At 36.7% G+C, this 22,580-nt stretch overlaps 3 protein-coding genes and 1 long non-coding RNA gene across 6 annotated transcripts in view; 2 read left to right on the top strand and 2 right to left on the bottom strand.

Annotated features, from left to right (window-relative positions):
* LOC138404084 (uncharacterized) overlaps positions 1 to 22,580 on the bottom strand; it is a 304,112-nt gene that overhangs the window by 102,236 nt on the left and 179,296 nt on the right. The gene's annotated exons all lie outside the window — the stretch shown is intronic.
* LOC117993776 (zinc finger protein 431-like) lies at positions 420 to 12,586 on the bottom strand. 3 transcript variants are annotated; one of them, XM_069507211.1, is made up of 4 exons: positions 12,467 to 12,586; positions 11,059 to 11,128; positions 10,474 to 10,597; positions 420 to 1,704 (listed from the first exon to the last, which is right to left on the bottom strand). In XM_069507211.1, exons 3-4 carry the CDS (start codon positions 10,474 to 10,476, stop codon positions 499 to 501), a joined length of 1,209 nt encoding a protein of 402 aa, XP_069363312.1. In that variant the 5' UTR covers positions 10,477 to 10,597; positions 11,059 to 11,128; positions 12,467 to 12,586; the 3' UTR covers positions 420 to 498. The 3 variants fall into 3 exon arrangements, with proteins under 3 accessions (XP_069363312.1, XP_069363311.1, XP_034837497.1); XM_069507210.1 differs by lacking the exon at positions 12,467 to 12,586 and having other exon boundaries at positions 11,059 to 11,289; XM_034981606.2 differs by lacking the exons at positions 10,474 to 10,597; positions 11,059 to 11,128; positions 12,467 to 12,586 and adding an exon at positions 3,254 to 3,863.
* LOC117993953 (zinc finger protein 37-like) lies at positions 3,928 to 9,113 on the top strand. Its single transcript, XM_034981830.2, has 3 exons — positions 3,928 to 3,979; positions 4,013 to 4,302; positions 5,133 to 9,113. The coding sequence occupies exons 2-3, from the start codon at positions 4,120 to 4,122 to the stop codon at positions 6,894 to 6,896; spliced, it is 1,947 nt and encodes a 648-aa protein (XP_034837721.1). The 5' UTR covers positions 3,928 to 3,979; positions 4,013 to 4,119; the 3' UTR covers positions 6,897 to 9,113.
* Positions 12,883 to 22,580, top strand: part of RhoGEF2 (Rho guanine nucleotide exchange factor 2) — a 213,642-nt gene continuing 203,944 nt past the window's right edge. The window contains exon 1 of the mRNA XM_069507274.1: positions 12,883 to 13,156. The gene's annotated coding sequence lies outside the window, so the exon portion shown is untranslated. The remainder of the gene's footprint in view (positions 13,157 to 22,580) is intronic.

Here is a 22,580-nt window from a genome sequence, read left to right on the forward strand (position 1 = left end):
AGTCAGTTAAGAAAAATGCGAGATATTATTAAAGAAAATCTACAGAGAAAATGTTTTTTTGTCTACTTTAGTCACGTGAACATAAACGGCTGTGATTGGCCGAGTGGTTGATGACGTCAACTGTTCGTAAACAGTTGCGTACTACAGTATATTATCCGTTCATCATACCTTGACGCGTGAGAATATATTGGCACCATTGCTTTGTTTGCTTTATTCCTTAGAAATAAGAGCTTATTATTGTGTGATTTGCAATGGTGCCAACATAGTCTCACGCGTCAAGTTACGATGAACGAACAATAGTCAACAACCAAAGTTTACGAACGACGTCAAAATGACGTATGAGGCGGCATATTGTCAGGAAAGCGTTTTCGCAGGATATTTAAATAATTTTTTTTTTTCGTTTTTTCTTGCACTATATGTGAAGGAACACTATAGAGTCCTTAGATATCAGGGATTAAAATAGAATACCCTCGGCTTTAAAATAAATCATAGTTTAACTCAGTTCTCAGTAGAAATAATAAATCTTCTCATGTTTTGCTCTACAGGCAAGTTTGGGGGTATCATATTTCTGCCATAGTACAACTTGCTGGTTGGGTCGTGATGCCTACTTATATGTTGCTTCAAGAAATGTGTCGTCACAAACTTCCGTGAGCAAATCTCGCACATTAACGTGGGGCCCACGTGTTTGAACTTTATATGCTCAGCTCTGGCAGAGGCATTCACGAATCGTTCATTGCATATCCTGCAATCGTAAGGTTTCTCGCCAGTATGACGTCGCGTGTGATATAACAATGCCTCTTTAGAAACAAACTTACCACTACAAATTTCACATTTAAAATTCCTTTCGCCTGTATGCTTAACCATATGAACTTTCAAATAACTCGGTGCAGTAAACTTTTTACCGCATTCTTTACATACATGGGGCTTGGCGTTGCCGTGAGCGAATCTTTCGTGAACTCTTAAACCACCCGGTGTGCTATAGGCCTTATCACACTTTTCACATGTAAACGACTTTGCCATAGAACTCCTAATTGGGTGAGGATCTATCAAGTCTTCTAAACATAGCTTAACGTGTCTATCATAAAATTCCCTTGTTGTATAGGATTTTCCGCATTTTGGACAAACACTTTTAACTCTATGTTTTTCTTCGTGTGTTTGTAGTTTGTCTAAACCTTGACAGGTTTTGCCACATTCCTTGCATATGAAGACACAATGCATCACGTTCTGATGATCGCGCAAGTCTTCCTCTGTGCTTCTGTACTGCGGGCAATCGGGACATTTGTATTTGTGGTTGTGGCTTCCGTGATTAGTTAAGTCGGAGTCGTTATCAAACCTTTCCAAGCATATTGTACACATAAAAATATCATGCTTAGTTAAATTGTGAGCTGTGAGATCAGATATAGTATCAAAACACTCAACACAGGCATGGCATTCATAGGGATGTTTTATGGTATTCAAATTTCGTTTTCCTCTTTTTTTTTTCACAACCAGAGCTTTAGATTCTACATTCTCGATGAATAAATATAAAGTCTTGTTTTTGTCTCTTGTATCAATATCAGCATTGAGAGTTTCCGTTAGGTTTTCGAACACTTGGTTTATGAGATATATAGATTGCCGACATTTGTCCATGAATCGTGCTGAGGAAAGCGCGTTGTCCACACAGTCAGGACACACAGCTTCTATTCCGGTGATTTCATCACAAATCTGTAAAAAGAAGAACTCTTCAAAAGTTGCAGGTAACACCCATTGTGAAAAACTGTAAACCCTCTTGGCAAATTTTGCTAGTCCATTTATGAGGCACGGGGGGGGCCGTACACATGCATAACCGGTGCACCGTAAAACGAATTTTATATTGAAAATTAGTTACATACAAATCTAAAATTATTATCATTGTAAATATGGATGTAATGTCTGATAATAAAGATTATATTATTATTATTATATATTGTCCAGTGTAGGTACAGGGTTATCTCTTTTTAACCAACTTGAGCGAATAGGCAACTTTTAGGTAAACGCGTCCCATCTTAGGCCACACCATCACTTTCCATCAGGTGTGTGGTCAAGCGTATACCTATAATAAATTTAAAAAAACTTCCAAAAAGGAGGTGGTTCTCAATTCAGCCAGTTTTTTAGTATTTACAATCCATACTAATATTATAAAATCTGAAAGTGTATATTATATATCTGGCTTTTTACGGCACAACAGATCAACTGATTTTGATAAAATTTACATAGGTACAGAGTTACATCCTGGGGAAGGACATAGGCTACTTTGTATCTAGGAAAATTATAGTTCCCATGGGATTTTAAAAACAGCAACAGAATCCTGTGCATGATAGCGGACAAAATGGATAGTCCTCTGGATGGGGAAAGTCGTGCAGAGGACTAAATCCCTTTTAGTTATTAAGTACTAACATAGTGATTAAGTATTTTTGTTACTAACTCCTTAGTATTTAAGTATTAACATAGTTATTAAGTATATTTTATTGTTACTAACACTTAATGGATCTTTTGTTGTTCGATTAAATAAATGAATTGAATTGAAAAAAACCTAAATCCATGCCAACGAAGTCGCGGATATCATCTAGTAGTTAATAAATACAGGGTTATCTAATATTAAAAGTTAATAGATAGCCCAGATGAATGATGAGGTAGGTTATAGCCTAGTGGTTAAAACATCAGGTTCCTAAACAAGGGTCCAGGAATCGATCCCGACTCTAACTTTTCAGTCATGTGCATTTTAAGCAATTAAATGACTTGCTTTTATGGTGAAGGAAAACATCGTGAGGAAACTGGCATGCCTGAAAGTTCTACATAATTTTCTCAAAGGTGTGTGAAGTCTGCCAATCCACACTTGGCCAGCATGGTGGACTATGGCCAAACCCTTAGTTAGGCCTCACCTAAATCATATTTGGTGCTTGGAATTCTTATGTAATTGTCAAATCTACTCTTAATGATTAAACAGTAGTGACTGACTCTCAGACAAAGCACAGCTTAAACTGGTGGATCAACTTAATATTTTTCTCTAAAATCTTATAACATAGGTAGGATCCACATTTTACAGTAAGAGAGGATTTTGACTTTAACGGGATCCAGGACCCTTTAAAACCCTAAGCCCGCACGACGCACGTTGCGAGTAAAATTATAGAAGAAGAGGTAATTAGAAGGTAAACAAAATTACATGATTTTTAGTGTTTACCTCCACTTTTACCATCAAGCTCTTGGGACTTAGTATTTTGCATTAGGTACTTACATTTTCACCCAGAAGTTTAGTAAGAACTTCCGCTAAAGATTGAATAGTAGCATCTTCGGGATATAAGGCGACCGCATCGTCAAAACGTACGTAATGGTCTTGAATAACTTTAAGACATAACCTGCAATGGCTGTAGCTATTTTCACTGATAATATTAGAAACAATAACACTCAAATTAGGCTCCTCTAACATTTTAAGTCGATATAATGAATATTGCCAACTTTTATCAACCAACGTTCAATCAAATAATACGCGCGCTTTCACAACTTTTCGTTCAAGAATTCAATGAAACTTGCTGACTGACGCCATTTTAGAATACAACAAAATACAAATTTAGAATTTTTAAATGATAACCATAGAGGCAGATTTCGTGTTTTTCCCACATAAGTAGCAATAAATCTTCGTACTATCATATCAGTATCTTATCAGTAATTAACGAATAATTTATTTAAAAATTCAGTTTTTCCATGGTTTTTCCTGAAAAATTAGAAAGTTTTCTGATTTTGATGGTTACCATAGATAACTTTAATTTCAAGATTTTCTAAAAAAGGCTTAAGGGACCCATTCTTTGTCAAGGTATCAATGTTTCTTCTCTCTGTCTCGTAATGTATGGATGTTATTGGTCTGTGGTGATTACATACTCTTCACAGACTAATTATTGATAGTTTGATACACCTGGATATGTTATTGGTCTGTGTACCTGGCTCTTGCTCATGTCTTGCTCCGGTGTCTTCATAGATTATCTACTATATACTACAGGTGTCTTGCTCTTAGTTTTGTTTTTTGGTTTCTCGTTTGTTATTTTTATGATTTATAACTTTTGGGAATTGCTGCAATTTATTTTTCAATTTGCAAAATTGTAAACGATGAAATTGAAATCAAAAGACATATTACAAAATCTTATAAATGGGGAAAAGAGTTTCTGTACTTTGTGCTTTTCTAGCATTGATGACTTGGAAAATTATTTGAATGTTACGGACAAAGTTATTCTGAAAACTGAAGATGAAAGAAGTATTGTGGATATTTTAAACTTTATACTTTCTCCAGGCGTAAGTATTCTTTTCAGTCCATTCATGTTAAACTGCATGTCGAGGCTGTCTCTCTTCAGAGAAAGGGTCCGAGATTTTATCCAGGATTGATAATATTAGTCGTAAACGAAAAGCGCTTGCCATTAGCCATCATATTTATCATCATTAACCCATCGCCGGCTCACTACCAGGCCGACCAAGTGCGGATTAGCAGACTTCACACTTTTGAGAACATTATGGAGAACACTCAGGCATATGCAGGGGTCCTCACAATGTTTTCCTACACTTCCTTTCCGTTTGGGTTGCGTGCATTGCCCCTCCCTGCTTAAGTCTTCACTCCAGCCATCCAAGCTCGCTCCAGAAGCCAAGTAGACCGCCCAGGTTGTCGAGGGCTTCATGGAGTGAGGTTGGGGAACCCAGATGGTGCTCGCGTTGTTCTGCGTCGCCCGTGCACTCTAGGAGCACGTGCGTCGGTGTTTCATCAACCTCCATGCATGCCCTGCACAGAGGACTGTCGGTGACACCTATAACGAATAGGTGTTTGTTTAGTGGACTGTGCCCTGTTATGAGTCCCACCACCTTCCTAAGTTTGTCCAGGCGGAGTAGTTCGTTAGTTTGTCGCTTGTCTATGTTAGGGAAAGCCCCTTTGGCTTGCCTGTAGTCAGTTGTATTTACCCATAATTTGGAATGTTAGCAAGTGATATTTAATTGCCTAAAACGCACATAACAAAACAAAAAGTTAGAGGTGCGTGATATGGGTGGAACCCTCGAATACTATCACCACTTTAGCTATTATATTAACTTGAATACCACTATTATTATTTACTAAGAATTAAATGCTTATTTTTCAGGTTTCCACCGATTTTCTAACTACCTACATATGCACACAGTGTGCTAAATCAGCATTATCAAGCTATTTATTCATACAAATGGTGAAAGAAAATAGTGAATACCTCACTAAAACCATAAAAAATGTAACAAATATCCTGAAAAGCAGTTTAGAGGAGAATTTAGAATTTTGTAAGACATTGTATTTGTTAAATGAAGATTCAAAGTTTTTGAGTTGCTATGATACTGAATGTGAAATTAATTCTATAGAAACTGCAAGACTGAGGCTAAACACTATCTTATTAGAGATAAATAATGAAGAAAACGTAATTTCTATTAATATAGAGTTTGAACCACAAGAAAATGAACCGCTAAAACATGGAAAACAAGAATACAAACAGCTAACACATAGAGAAGAAGGAAACGATCAGCTAAAACATAGAAAAAAAGAAAACGAAGAGCTAAAACATAGAGAAGAGGAAAATGAACAGCTAAAACATGGAGAAGAAGAAAACGAACAGCTAAAACATAGAGAAGAGAGAAACAAACTGTTAAAACTTAGAGAAGAGGAAAATGAACAGCTAAAACATGGAGAAGAAGAAAATGAACAGCTAAAACATGGAGAAGAAGAAAACGAACAGCTAAAACATAGAGAAGAGAGAAACAAACTGTTAAAACTTAGAGAAGAGGAAAATGAACAGCTAAAACATGGAGAAGAAGAAAATGAACAGCTAAAACATGGAGAAGAAGAAAAGGAACAGCTAAAACATAGAGAAGAGAGAAACAAACTGTTAAAACTTAGAGAAGAGGAAAATGAACAGCTAAAACATGGAGAAGAAGAAAATGAACAGTTAAAACATGGAGAAGAGGAAAAGAAACAGCTACAACATGGAAAAGAAAATACTAAACAAATTGCTTTAGAAAATATGTGTGAAAGAGTTGGGAAAAGTGTACAGTGTAAACTTTGTTCGAGGGTTTTCGCTGCCATAACATATTTCAACCGTCATTATTACAGACTGCATGCTCCAAAAACTATTAAATGTCCAAAGTGTCCTAAACTATTTGGATCGGCGAGAATGCTAAATGAACATACATATAATTACCACATAGAAGCAATATGCACAGAATGTGGTAAAGCATTTAACAACCGTTCTATAAGTAAGCACAAACAAAGCCACCATATTAATTTCCCTTGTAAAAAATGCAAGCATGTATATAAAACCCAAAATGCATATAACAGACATCTACGGTTTCAAAGATGTGGCCAAAAACAGAACAAGACTCAAGCAGATGCCATATTCACTTGTGATATTTGTGATAAAAACTTTTGTCATAAGACATCCCTAAATAGACATATAGGTTTCATGCATGGAAATGGAAATGTGTGTAAGTGGTGTAACAAAAAATATAGTACTCAAAGTCGTTTGAATGCACACATAGTAAAACATACACAATGCAAAAATTTATCTTGCACAGTATGTAATGGTAAATTCATAAAAAATGATCTTAATATCCACACTAAACCTTATAAATGTGTTAATTGTGACGCTAGCTTTATTTGTTCCACGCAGCGATCTATGCATGCTCAGCGTTACCCTTACCACAGACTAGTGCCTGATTTGCAGTTTGAATGTCATATATGTTGTAGGAAATTTTATCAAAAATATAGCTTGGAAAGGCATAACAAGGAAGTGAAATGTCATAACAACAAGAAAGTTTCAACATTAGCAAGAATTAGAAAAAACATTGCCCGTCAATGTTATTACAAAACCAACATAATATTCTGAGCAGCATGGTGGGTCTTATTAACTTATAAATCTAACAAGGGTCTGTCTCTGTTTAGTTCCATAATAATTAGGAAATGAATTCTATGTCATTTGCAATCTGTATTTTCGTCCTGCATAGCTCCCTCAACTTTGAAGATTGTGGTTCCCTTTCGACACAACTCTGCTATGCTGTTCTTCCATTTTTAGGGTTCCGTACCTCAAAAGGAAAAACGGAACCCTTATATGATCACTTTGTTGTCTGTCTGTCTGTCAAGAAACCTACAGGGTACTTCCCGTTGACCTAGAATCATGAAATTTGGTAGGTAGGTAGATCTTATAGCTGGCATTTGGGGAAAAATCTGAAAACCTTGAATTTAGGGTTAGATCACACAAAAAAAATTAAATTGTGGTCATGAACTAGTAGAATTAGTATTTTCAACTTTCGAAGTGAGTGACTATATCAAGTGGGGTGTCATATGAAAGGTCTTCATCTGTACATTCTAAAACAGATTTTTATTTATTTTTATGCATCATAGTTTTGAACTATCGTGCAAAATGTCGAAAAAATACGACTGTAGTACGGAACCCTCATTGCGCGAGCCTGACTCGCACAGGGGCCGGTTTTTCTCTACTTCCTGCCATGTGGATTGCATTGTAGATACAGTATGACAAGCATATTTTGGCACTTGAATGACAATGACAAGGGCATAGTTGTAGAACAAAGGTTGCCAGCAAATAATATCTCTTATTATCTTAATATTTTAAGGAATATTAGTCCCGCAAATTGCTATTGCGCTTGAACCATGTCTCATTAACATCGAAATGACGTTATTTTGGCGTCAGCCGAAATAAAAATATACCATCATCTCGAAACTTAAGTCTAGTTCTGACGTCACTAAAATGGCGGCCACGCTCATTAGCAATTTTTGGGACTTTATATTATATTATTTGAAAATGTCAATGTTGAAAATCCTGTAAGTTTTATTTAATTTTACTGAAAGAGAAATTGGCAAAATCATTGATAGACCATGGACAGGACATGTTTACGGGCTCAAATATTATTTCATTTTATTTTATTCATTTATTTGTAATCAACAGCGTTACAGATAATATAATTTTACATTATCAGACTTAAAATAAGGCCAAATAGGATTACAATTTTGTTTAACAGATTCCTTAAAAATAGTTATTAATTATAACAGTACATTTGAAGAGACCAAATAATTTAAACAAGCTTTACAATATAATACAATTATATGAAACTAATTTCAATTAACTAGTAAAAATACCTCGTAGGTGGTTCACAACATATGTATGCATGTGTGTGTGTGTGTCTGTGTGTGGGTGTGTTGTGTGTTTGTGTGTTTTTTTTCTTATAGCTATATTTACCTAGTGCTAAATATAGCTATAAGATGCAGACTCATTTATACTGTATCTGTTATCAGGATATATTGTGATGGAATGGGTCTACAATATTTAAAAAAAACCGGCCAAGTGCGAGTCAGACTCGCGCAATGAGGGTTCCGTACTACAGTCGTATTTTTTCGACATTTTGCACGATAATTCAAAAACTATGATGCATAAAAATAAATAAAAATCTGTTTTAGAATGTACAGGTGAAGACCTTTCATATGATACTCCACTTGATCTTATAGTCACTCACTTCGAAAGTTGAAAATACTAATTATTAGTTCATGACCACAATTTAATTTTTTTTGTGTGATCTAACCCTAAATTCACGGTTTTCAGATTTTTCCCAAAATGTCAGCTATAAGATCTACCTACCTGACAAATTTCATGATTCTAGGTCAACGGGAAGTACCCTGTAGATTTCTTGACAGACAGACAGACAACAAAGTGAACCTATAAGGGTTCCGTTTTTCCTTTTGAGGTACGGAACCCTAAAAAACAGTGAATTTCAGATTTTTTTACTTAAAGCAGTGTGACACGTCACAAGATGGCGGCGTTAGTTCCATTTTTGGCCGTGTGCCAAAAGATCCTTGTCGCACTGTAGTGTGTAGGTGCGTCAACCACTTCTCTTATATTTTGGTCGGAGTTATTTCTCCGATCTTTCCAGTAACCATCAGTTTTTCTAGATTGCTGGCATTCTTGTGATGTGGTTGATGTACTCAAGGGCTCCCCTGTATACAAATGAAATCTGTATAAACCATTCCTAATTCTCAGGATTGTATAAATATATTAATGTTAAAATCTATATTGTCTAAAATAAAGTAATAATGAACATATTTTGTTTCTCTAATTAAAAACTTCTCTTGCACAATATTGTTAGTATCCGTCAAATAGATATGTAATCCGACATCTCAGCGGGTGGCGAAGCTGAAGAGGCGATAGGCGGGGTACATAGTTCGAAAAACCGATAGACGTTGGGGTCCCAATGTGCTGGAATAGCGACCTCGCACCGGAAAGAGCAGCGTTGGAAGACCCCCCACTAGGTGGAGGGACATTAGGCGGTGCAAGATCGTGGCGTGTGGAAATCCTTACAAGAGACATGTCCATCAGTGGACGTCGTATCGGTTGATGATGATGATGATGAATCTTGGATCAAATTTTGCATTAATACTCCTATTATAGACCAGCAAAGCAGACATAAAGTCAGTCTACTGTTCTGTGAACCACTACTGCAAGATATCAGCTCATTTATAAAAACACAGAGTAGGTACTTTGGTAATTGTGGTCTTATTAGTGAGAGGTCCCGGGTTCGGTTCCCGGCAGGGGTTTGGTATTTTATGATTTCTAAATTTCTGGTCTGGTAGGCTTCGGCCGTGGCTATAGTTACCACTCTACCGGTAAAGCCGTGCTCCCAAGCGATATAGCGTTCCGGTACGATGCCGTGTAGAAACCGAAGGTGTATGGGTTTAACAAAACCTGCCATACTCCTTCCAGGTCAGCCCGCTTCCATCTTAGACTGCATCATCACTTACCACCAAGTTATTGCAGGCAAGGACTAACTTGTATCGAAATAAAAAAATATGGTTTAAGCACTCTGGTAAAAACTAAGCAGAAGTGATTCCCATAAGTCAATTTTATTATTACTGTGGTACCTATTATAGTTAATTGGGGTCCAAGGTGCTCGAATGTCGACCTCAACCCGTCAGCATTGGCAACAACCTGCCAGGTAAATTGGCAACCTCTAACAAGTTGGGGAACCTCTAGGTTCAGATGGTGTGTGGAAGTCCCTACAAAAGACCCATTTCCAGCTATGGAAATTGTTGTTAGTAGGTAGACAATAATTTAGTATTGTGTCTTGTCATGGGTCACCTCTCAGTAGGTATGAGAAGGGTTTGGCCATAGTCCACCACACTGGCCAAGTGAGGATTCGCGTAATTCACACACCTTTGAGAACACTATGGCGATTCTCAGGCATGCAGATTTCCTTCACCGATAAAGCGAGTGATATTTAATTTCTTAAAACTCACATAATTCCAAAAAGTTAGTGGTGCGTGGCCAGGATCGAACCCTCGACCTCCCGAATAGGAGGCGGATGTCCTATCTATCCCTAACCCATGTATCTATGGAGGCTATCGCGACTAAAAAGTTGAAATAAAAGTTAGGTATTAATTTTTTGAGTCACCAGTACCATTTATGTGCATCGAAACCTAGTAAACGTTTCTTTGACAACATATTTCCTACTACTTTTCCAAATACATTCGTAGCATCGTCCAATACTTGTCTAAGGTCAAGAGGGAATTCTGATGATAAGCCTGAAACAGTTTACCAATTTTGAATGTAAGTAATAGATAATTTATTTTTGTTTAAATTAGAAAAACGAGCAGACGGGCCACCTAATGTTAAGTGATTACCGCCGTCTATGAGCATTTGCAGTCCCAAATGATTGAGGAACCACCGATGCGTTGCCGCCCTTTCAGGAATTTATTAGTCCGCTCGCCCTTGAATAACCCCATGTAGAAATCTAACGGGAACACCGACACCGCTGAAGGGAGTTATTCCAGTTTGCATGTGCGTCGAAAAAAGGATAGATTCTTAAGTTTAGTAGAGTTAAAATAAAATGAAATAAATAAATGGGTTTTTTAATAGGAAGCCAACGGTATATATACCTACAAAGAAATATTTTTTATATCTAAATTAAAAGTTAAAAAAAACAACATTAAATTAAAATAATAAATAAATTATAGTGCTATAAATGAAAAATAGTAATACCTACCTTGCTTTATTGCTGTTTTTATGTTTTGTTCCCATGGATTTTCTCTACTATGTATCACTTGTAATTTGACCTGTCAATAAAACCAACATGATTTTGCTCTAACTTTATCTCTAGAATCGAAGCTTACTATCTAAATACATTATCAACACGCAGATAGGTATAACAGAAATTCTGACTCCAACAAACTCTAGGACTTAAAGTTTAGAAAGCCGAGAAATTCTCACGGGACTCGGGAGCGAAACAGCAGTGCCCTGTTTATCAAACATTACAAGTCTACAAGCTCACAAGTTACAAGTTACAAGAACTTTTTTACAGACTCTTGTAAATTATGTTTATCAAATAATTTCACAAGACTTGTAGGATTTTACAAGACTTGTAGACTTGTAGAACTTGTATTTTTAATTTATAACACTTTATTTTTGCTAAATTGCAAAATAATTTTTCAACCGTAATAAAATGTCGATAAAATAGAAATTACGGTCTACTAGTCAAGTTATTGTTAAAAATAAAACTTTTTTTCAAATAATTTAATTTTGTGTTAAATTACCTATGTATGTATTTGTAAAACTTATTGCTTCTTATTTTATTTACCTACCTACTTTTATCTATTCTATTTCGGTACACCAACAGGAAGTACCTACACAAAAAGTTTAAATTAAAAATAATAGGTACATTCTTTTCATGAATTAAGGTTAGACTTAAAATTTGTAAAAATAGATAGACTTTAAAAAATTTTCGCTATTCGAATTACACCGCAAAAAACTGATTCGAAAGTTACAATTATTTTTCAATTAAGTAATTCGTGACAAAAAAGATATTTTATTTGGCGCATTTACTGATAAATTATCTAAAGACCAAAAAATAGCAGAGTCGAAAGAGATACTATTGCTATGTCAGTCGCTTGGACTTGTATCTGCCGAAAAAGATTATGCCAGCATACTCGTATGTATATGATATGAGACACGTTTTGGTCAAATTTAAAAAGAGCAACATTGATAAGTTTGATAAAATTACACCTTTGAATTATTTTGTAGTTATTTTACCGATTTACTACTACGTACTAGATAATTTAATTATTCTTTTATACAATATCATACTTGCATATAACTTGTAAAATAAATTAAGAGTCAACGGAGGCTCTCCAACTTTTTCGTCACAAGTTACAAGCTACAAGTTACAAAGGCATTTTTGATGAACAAAACCACAAATACAAGTGTGAAAAACACTTGTATTACAAGTGATATTACTTGTAGCTTGTAGTTTACAAGTGTAGTTTTGATAAACGCATTCTTGTAAAAATGCACAAATTTACAAGAGAAACGCTTGTAATACAAGACTTGTAACGTTTGATAAACAGGGCACAGGTGGCGGCTGTTACTTATAAATAATCTTTATCTTAGTTACCTACTTTATTTAGGAGCAGCAGAAATATAATTAATAATTTATTGTAAAACATTTTTGCCTGGATATCCAAAGTATTTGAATCAGCACGTTTTTAAATTTAAAGTTACCGGGATTTTGAATTTGAACCAATCTAAAGAAAAAATACCAATCAATAATAAACCATAGACAGATCTAAGTCTGTGGATTCTTATTCTATGGTTTCCCGTATATAGAAACTCTGTGGTTTAAACTTTTTCGAGCAGGCCTTAAAGGACTGTTATCCAGGGCCGTAAAATAAATTAAAAAAAAAAAAAAAAAAAAAAAAAAAAAAACGAGTTTTCTCATGTGTTGTCTTTTTCTGAAACGTCAATGCTTAAAAAAGCTAGAATCCAGAGACCTTTTTTAAAGCCATTAAAAAAATCTGAAATGTCAATGTGTCAATCATACAAAAATACAAAATGGCCGAAACTCGTTGGACTGCGACAGACGTCCCGTGAACTATGAGTTTTGTGAAACGTTAATAACTGTAAATAAACACTAAAGTGCAATTATTGTAGTTCCTGCAGTGTCCCGGGCTTGTGCATGTCGTGTTTACCTATGTGTTAACATTGTGATAACGTGAAAATAGAGAAGTTTTTGTGTAGTGTTTTGTGTCTTGTTTTCACGGAGATCATCACTTTGCCGTCTGTTTTGGATTTATGTTTGCTTGGCCACGGTTAGTACGACTACAATCATTAAGTTATCATAAGTTTTAAAGTAAATAAGTAATTAGTATTTTATCGTCGTGATGCGTGTAAATAATTTTCAAAAGTTTTGACAATAGTTTTTGTCTCGTAAGTTTTTGTGTTTTTGTACAAGTGCGAGGGAGATAACTTTAGCTAGTATGTGAAGTTGTGTCACTCCCTTACGGTATGGAAAGTGTGTCAAGTATTATTGTTTTGGTGGTAACTGGTGACCTATTACGAAATATTAGTATCATAGAGCGGTCGGGAGGTCGAGGTTCAGTCGGAGGCAATCATAGACCGCCCCTCTAAGATTAAGCATGACACGATGCGTAGGACGTCGCAGCATCACAATAGTGACATCAATTAGTGTATTATACGAATCTTTACACTTCATTTTCACACTACTCGCTCGACAATGTCTTATTACAGACGATATCTAAAGCTAAAGTACGTCATACCATTATTATGATTTAGCCAGGTTGTAACGTTGCACTGAAATCCATTAAGGTACAGATAGATATGCTATTAAAATAGCATACATTTGATCATGCTTAAAATATGCATACTCTTTAACTGTTTACATTTTCTTGTGAAAAGCATACTCATATTGAGCATGCTCAAAGCCTATAATTCAATACACATGCTCTCTGCCAGTGCAGCATGTAATAAAAAATGGAAAACCAAGTGGCCCTGCGCCCATAACTGAATAAAATCATCCTTTTGCTTGGAATGCAAGGCATCCAAATTCTGTGCCTTAAATAAGGAATTTTTTAGTTGTCCCTTTCACCCCCTAGAAGCACTAATCATAGAATAAAACCATAAACCATAGACTATTATTATGTGACATGTCATATTGTGGTGTTATTGATATTAATTATTTAAATTAACTTGAAATTAATATGTCGAGTGACGATGATGATGGCAGCAGTACTTTAATACGGGAAATTATTAGTGCTCAAAGTCTAATAAATGATTTGCTCCTAGATTTTAAGGTGTGAAAAGTAGAGTATTGAACGCGGGGGTAATGCTGTCTTTGTCTTGGGCACCTGCGCTTCACTCAGAATTCTATATGCAACACCCTCGCTACACTTGGGAGTTACTCCAAAATCCCTCATTACGCTTGGGATTTATCACTGCGCCTGTAACGTAAGTATTATGTTAAATAATACGATATTTAAGCAGAGAACGTGTTTATTGAGCTAAGTAGCATGACAGTACAACAATATCATTTTTCATCTTACCCACTTGTATTATCTTTTTATTATAAAAAGGTAAACAAATAATGTAGGTAGGTTTTTATACATGACATACCTTCCCTCTAAGTAAGTAATACACAATAATTAAAGTTTAACATCTTAAATTGATAACTAAGTACACAAACAAACAATTTACAAATCAATCATTCAAATCAACACAATCAATATTCTCATTAGAACCACTGGGCCTAGAATATGGAACTTTATTATGAAGATTTCGTTTTGTTCTAATTTTCCCCCCCGGTATGTCTATTTCTGCTGATTTAGGTATTCCTAATATCTCTTCCCATCTCTCTGAGCTGGGTATTTCAATTATAGGATCAGGGTCATTTTCTATTTCTCCTTCGCCTGTCTCAGAGCTTGGTATTTCTATAGCAGGGTCATTTTCTATCTCTCCTTCTAACCCATCCTCTTTTTCTTTGTCATTTCTGTCATGAGTTTCCTCTCTGTTTTTTATTTTGATTATTTGGTCCATATGTCGTCTTAACACTGCACCATCTCCGGTTTGTATCCTGTAGCTAGACGGGCCGCTTTTCTCCACAACCTGCCCTGGTAACCATCTCGGTCCGCTTGAGTAGTTTCTGTACATGACCTTTTGTGACACATTAGTTTCTCTGGTTTTTTGTTGGGCGTTATTCATGATTTGGTTTTCTATTCTTCTGTGTTGTATATTATCAGGGTGTAGGGTATCCATTAGCGTGCGAAGGCGTCTATTCATCAACAGTTCGGCAGGACTTTTCTTTGTTGTGCAGCATGGAGTAACGCGTAGGCCTAACAACATGTTCGGAATTTTTATTTCCCATGGTCCCTCCATCTTCCGTAATTTTTCCTTCACTGTCTGTACCATACGTTCTGCCAAACCATTAGTGGCCGGATGGTATGGTGCGGATGTCACATGTTTTATTTTGTTGGATTCTAAAAACGATTTCATTTCACTGGACACAAAAGAAGTGGCATTGTCAGATACCAGGGTTTCACATATGCCATGAGTAGCAAATAAATTCCTTAAATGGTGAATCACTGTTGTGGAATTTGTGTTGTTTACCATTAACACTTCTGGCCATCTAGAGAAGGCATCGACGACTATGAAAAAATTCTTATTCATAAATGGTCCTGCAAAGTCTATATGAATTCTAGACCATGGCCTTGAAGGGATGACCCACTCGTGTGAAGATTTTGGAGGCATATGTCTATTTTCTAAGCACCTAGCACAATTGCTGACCAATTCATCTATGTCTTCATTCAACTGTGGCCACCACACATAACTCCGGGCCAGTGCCTTTGTGTGGACAATGCCGTTATGTGTAGTGTGCAGCATGTGTAGGATGTTTTGTCGAAGAGGCTGTGGTATAACAACACGACATCCTAGTAATACACAGCCATCTTGTAAAGACAATTCTGTTCTATGTAGCCAATAGGTTCGTAAATTTCTATCTGTAACCTTGTTTGGCCATCCACATTGTAGAAAGTGAACAACTCGTGAGAGTGTTTGGTCTTTTTTAGTTTCGGATGCTATCTCAACAGCAGAATAAGGAAAATCTTCTAGTTTTTCTGCCATTAGAAGTATTTCATATAAAGGTTCTTCTTCTAACTCAGGCACCGGTAGAGGCCATCGACTTAAACCGTCTGCATTGGCGATTTGAGTTCCTGGTCGATAAGCAATATTGTAATCGTGTGCCGTTAATGCTATAGAGATTCTTGTCAAACGGGGCGATAAAATAGATGGCATAGGTCTTTTTGGATCAAAAATTCCAAGCAGAGGTTTGTGGTCGGTTATCACCGTAAAAGACCTCCCAGCCAAATAGTTGTGGAACTTTTTAATGCCGAACATAATTGCGGTAGCTTCTTTGTCCAATTGTGAGTATCGTCTTTCATGTGTATTTAACGTCCTAGAGCTCATTGCGATCGGACGTTCCTGTCCGTCTTCCATCACATGTGATAACACTGCCCCGACACCATATTCTGAACTATCACATGTGAGTATTAGTGGTTTATTCAAATCATAATGAACTAATGTAGTATTAAATGTAAGCATTTGTTTGGCTTTACTGAAAGCTTCTTGTTCACGTTCAGTCCACCGCCATTTTTGTGATTTATCAAGGAGTCTGTGCAACGGCTCCAGTAAAGTTGCTTTGTGAGGTATAAACCTTTCATAGAAATTGTATAATCCTAAAAACGCCTGTAACTCTTGTACACTTTTAGGTTCAGGTGTTTTCAAGACGGCTTCCACTTTGCTCGGAGCGGGGTGTATACCTTCTCCATTGATCACAAAACCTAAAAATTCAACTTTCTCCTGAGCAAATTTACATTTGGTCTTGTTAAGATGAAATCCTGCCTTCTGTATACGGTTTAGAACCGCTTCGAGTCGTTGTTGCATAAGAAGCATTGTCGGGCCACTCACAATGATGTCATCAATTAAAACTGCGACTCCGTGTATTCCTGCTAGCAATGCTGTCATTAATCTTTGGAATATTCCAGGACAAGCTTTGACTCCAAAAGGTAACCGATGAACTGAATAAAGACCTTTGCATGTGTTTAAAGTTAATATTTTTGATGTGCTGTCACTAACTTTTACTTGCGTGTATGCTCTATCAAGGTCTAATGTTGTAAAAAACTTAGCACCTGCAACTGTAGCAAATACCTCATTTGCTGTCGGCATAGGGTAAGTGTCTGACTCTGTAGCTTGGTTGACAGTACTGCGATAGTCTCCACACAAACGGACATCACCTGACTTCTTTATTATTGGTACGACCGGTGTCGCCCACTCTGAAAAGGACAATGGCCGTAGTACACCTTCTGCCACCAGGCGGTCAATTTCCTTTTCAACTTTAGCTTTGATAGCGTAAGGTACCGGACGTGCTTTTAAAAATCTAGGTGTAGCGTCAGGTTTTAGATGTATAGTAATAGGATCTCCAGTAAATGTGCCAAGTCCATCTCTGAAGATGTCACTGTATTTAGAAATTGTCTTGTCAATGTTCATAAGATCACTATTCGACATAAAATTAATATTTAGTGCAATATTCAACGGGGTCAACCAGTCCCGTCCCAGAAGATTGGGACCACCCCCTTTTGCTACAATTATATTTAAGGTACATTTGATGTCTTTGTATTGAACTTGTAACTTAGTTTGGCCGAGTAACATGACAGGTGTTTCTGTCCATGTGCGTAGAGTAAGTGACACTGGTTGGAGAATGATGTGTAGGTTTTGGCATTTAATCTTCTTCCAAGTGCGTTCATTGACTATTGAGAAACTTGCGCCTGTGTCCACCTGAAGTATTACAGGTATGCCTTCCAATAAAACTTCAACCACAAATGGTGCTACTTTAGTATCACATTGAATACTGTAAAGGCCATTCAAGTGTGTAGCTATTTCATCATCGGTGAAGTTAATGCTCTTCTTAGACTTCTTCTTTAATAAACAGATCTTCTCAATGTGGCCGATTTTCTTGCAGAATCGGCAAGTGGCGTTAACAAATCTACATTCCCCACCATGACGGTCCCCACACCGGTAACATAGTCGTATGTTTGTCTTAGTCTGTACTGCATTAATATCCATGGCTTCCACTGAGGAACCTTGATTTGTAGTGGCTGCTGCACCGTTTGAGCTTGTGCAGCTGCTGTCTGTACTTGTAGATGACTGAATCATGTGGCAGTCTTTTCCCGCCGTTTCGGCTGCTAGCATGGCATCAACGACGTCTTGATAACGCAGGTTATCTTTTTTTAAAAGTTCGTACTGTAGACGACGATCCTTCATGCCACACACTAGTCGGTCGCGTAACATCCGTTCTAATTCCATAAAATTACATTTAGAGCTAATTTTTCGTAACTGTGCAATATATTCGGATGTATTTTCATTTGTATTCTGATTCCGTGTATAGAATTTGTATGACATTGAAATTTCATTTGGTTTTGGGCTGTAATGTTTTGTCAAAATAGCTTCAATTTCCACAAATGTCACATCACTGGCTTTTCTTGGTGTAATCAAAGCTAAAAATGTTTCAAAAACTTCTGCTCCACATACAGTAAAGAAATTGGCTCGTTTTGCGCCATCCAACATGATGCCGTTAGCCTCAAAACAAAACTTCAATCGATCGATGTAATTGTCCCATATATCTATTTTAGGGTTAAATTCACCAAATTTCACTGCTTTATGATCCATTTTAATCGAATTTGCGCCTCGTCGCCACTATTATGTTAAATAATACGATATTTAAGCAGAGAACGTGTTTATTGAGCTAAGTAGCATGACAGTACAACAATATCATTTTTCATCTTACCCACTTGTATTATCTTTTTATTATAAAAAGGTAAACAAATAATGTAGGTAGGTTTTTATACATGACAGTAAGATATTGCATTACCCCCATGTTGATACTAGTCAATATAAAAACTACAGACTCATGTCTACCTCATTTCAAAAAATTAAAAATTCTTACCCTACCTTCCATATATATCCTCGAAATATGCAAATTTGTAAAAAGAAATATACACTTATACACAAAAAAGTAATCAAATCCCGTCGATTTCCCGAAAGACATGCAAATAATTTAAACTTTCCGCAATCAAAATTAGTACTGCATACCTCGAGTCCCTACGTAATGTCTATAAAGATATTTAATAATTTACCAGACAAAATTCGTAACATAAACAATGAAAATAAATTCAACAGAATATTAAAAAACTTTTTATTAGAAAAGGGCTACTATGCCGTAAATGATTTCCTAAACGACGAACAAAAAATAAATAATAATATCGGTCTCCCTAACTAAGGTCTAAGGACCAAATTGCGACACCCAAACTGGGTATCCATAATACTTTGTACATACTTAACATGATGTAGTTTATGGAAATGCAATAAATGAAAATTGAAATTGAAATTGAATAATAAATTTATAGACTAAACTAAACTTCCGCAGGCGACGTTCAGTCTGTACCAGTGACTGCTGACAATCAAATGCTGTAGTTTATTGTTGGTTTTATCAAAGGAAGTAGATTAAGTCAGTGTGTGTCACAAAGATGTGACTAGTCACTTGAACGAGCCATAAACTATTATCAAATCATATCACTTATATTGCAGAAACATACATAGGGTGTTACAGAGTTTGTAAACTATTATCAAATCATGTCACTAATGTTGCAGAAACATACATAGGGTGTTACAGGATTAGTAAACTATTATCAAATCATATCACTTATATTGCAGAAACATACAGGTGTTATAGAGTTTGGTTGCAGAAAATATTATGTTTTGCTTTAAAAATTGAGCATGCAAATCTATATTAGTTTTACTAAGTATAATATTACTAGCTTATGCCTGCGACTTCGAATAAGGTTTTATAAAAATTCCGTGGGAACTCTTTGATTTTCCGGGATTAAAAGGAGCCTATGTCACTTTCCAGGTCTTTATCTATTCCCATGCAAATCCACACGGACGAAGTCGCGGGCATCAGCTAGCTTATAATAAGAGTACTAATTAAGTAAATACTATAATCTCATTACGACTAATTATTATTATTGTGTTATCTAACTAGATAATTGTGTAAGGGCGTAGTGTGGTTCCATCCTAAGAGAAACCAGCGCTTCCGTTCGAATGCCCTTCACGCCTTGTTCACACTATGTACTATTATTACGAGTATATATATGTATATGCGCGTGCGAGGACTACTTAAAGTTTGCACTTGGCAAACTTGAATTTTCTACTTTCTTCGCAAGGCAAAATATATTGATGCTAGCGCAACTGTATGAAAGTCGTGAAAGCCTAATGGTTACGATGTCCCCCTCCCAGTGGCGTGCACAGGATTTAAAGCCAGGGTAGGCATTAGTTAGGTAGGATCCTGTTTACTGGCAGGTCATAATGAAAAATATGCATTGAACTATTGCAACTGGGGTAAGCAGTGCATTTATGCCTCTATGACCTGCACGCCACTGCCCCCTCCTATTCGGGAGGTCGGAGGTTCGATCAAGGGCCTGCCCCCAATTGTGCAAGAAAAACGTATTCATCGTTATCGTAATCGTCAACAAATTCTACCCTTTGATTGGCTGTGAAAAAACGTAAACAGCGAATCAACCAATCAAAGCAGAATCAGAAATTCAGAATCAAGGCAGAATTTGTTGACGATTACGATAACGATGAATACGTTTTTCTTACACAATCGGGGAGATGATCAACCCATCACTGGCTCACTACTGATTACGGGTCTCTTCTCAGAATAAGAAGAGTTTGGCCATAGTCTACCACAATGGACAAGTGCGGATTGGTAGACTTCACCCATATAATATGAGAACTCTCGTGTATGCAGTTTTCTTTACGGGGTTTTCTTCACCGTTAAAGCAAGTGATATTTAAAATTGATTAAAACGCATATAACTTCGGAAAGTTAGAGGTGCGTGCCCGGGTTCGAACCCCTGATCCCCTGACTAGGAGGCCAACATCTTAACCACTAGGCTATCACCATTTTGGAATACCTGTCTAGTGTATATTAAACTAATCTCAGGTCTATAGTTCGCGCAGTCTCGCTTCTTTAACGCGTATGCCGCGATGTATGAAATCTGACACCCGTTCAATGGCGTAGGGCGCTTTAGTGCTAATACTTGCCCGCCATTTTGTGTACCTAGCTTTATAGGTACTTGGTAAACCAAGTTCATACACAGGTCTCATGGTTTAGTTATAGCTAACTAAGTAGGCTATAACTATAGCTCATGTTATAGTTAACATCATCATCATCAACCGATTGACGTCCACTGTTGGACATAGGTCTCTTGTAGGCAGTGGCGTGCAGGTCATAGAGGCATAAATGCACTGCTTACCCCAGTTGCAATAGTTCAATGCATATTTTTCATTATGACCTGCCAGTAAACATGATCCTACCGAATGCCTACCCTGGCTTTAAATTCTGTGCACGCCACTGCTTGTAGGGACATCTACACGCCACGGTCTTGCGCCGTCTGAATCCAGCGGCTCCCTGCGACTCGTCTGATGTCGTCCGTCCTCTTTTGAAATGAAATGAAATGATTTATTTGTTTAAAAGGTCTTTTTAAAATTGTGCCAGGTAGGCCTCTTAGGTACGAGGTCGCCATTCCAGTACCTTGGGACCCCAACGTCTGTTGGTTGTATGAACTATGTTCCCTGCCCGTTGCCACTTCAACTTCTGATAGCTTACTGAAATCATTGTGAGACAACCTGCATGTCAGAGAGTTCCCTACAATGTTCTCAAAGCTCAAAATCGTGAGAAGTCTGCAAGCTGCACTTGGCAACCGACTTTCAAAAAGTGTAATTTGAATAATTATAATAATTTGTTATGTACCTACCTATTTTGAATAAACAATTTGATTTGATTTGATTACTCCTTTCAAGTTTGCCCGTAACCATTTTAGACAGCATCATCACTTACCACCAAGTAAGATCGTAGTTAAGGACTAACTTGTATCGGAATAAAAAAAATCCGGCCAAGTGCGAGTCAGGCTCGCACAATGAGGGCTCCGTACTACAGTCGTATTTTTTCGACATTTTGCAGGATAATTAAAAAACTATGATATCTAAAAATAAATAAAAATCTGTTTAAGAATGCACAGGTGAATACCTTTCATATGATACCCCACTTGATATAGTTATCTTACTTAGAAAATTGAAAATACAATTTATTAGTTCATGACCACAATTTAATTTTTTTATGTGATGTAACCACAAATTCACGGTTTTCAGATTTTTCCTCGAATTTCAGCTATAAGATCTACATACCTGCCAAATTTCATGATTCTAGGTCAACGGGAAATACCCTGTAGGTTTCTTGACAGACAGACAGACAGACAGACAACAAAGTAATCCTATAAGGGTTCCGTGTTTCCTTTTGAGGTACGGAACCCTAAAACAAGTGAGGGTCGCGTCCGTCCAAAAACATTGTCATGGCGTCATATAGTTAACGTAAACGTGAATGGGTTGGCGTTAGTAAAGTGCCGTGTTTAAACGTTTAACGACGCAAACTACAAACGATGGTCAGTGCATTAAATTTAACTGCGGCTATCACTATTGCTTTGCGATTCGATTTGCGTTCTGCGCTTTCCGTTTTGGCGATGCGATCAAACGGCGCTTGTTTTCACTTGCCTACTAGATAAATCACAACCTGACTTTAATACCTAATTATAAATGTTTGAATGGCATT

This window comes from Maniola hyperantus, chromosome 25 (assembly GCF_902806685.2).
Source record: "Maniola hyperantus chromosome 25, iAphHyp1.2, whole genome shotgun sequence".
NCBI classification, from domain to species: domain Eukaryota; kingdom Metazoa; phylum Arthropoda; class Insecta; order Lepidoptera; family Nymphalidae; genus Maniola; species Maniola hyperantus.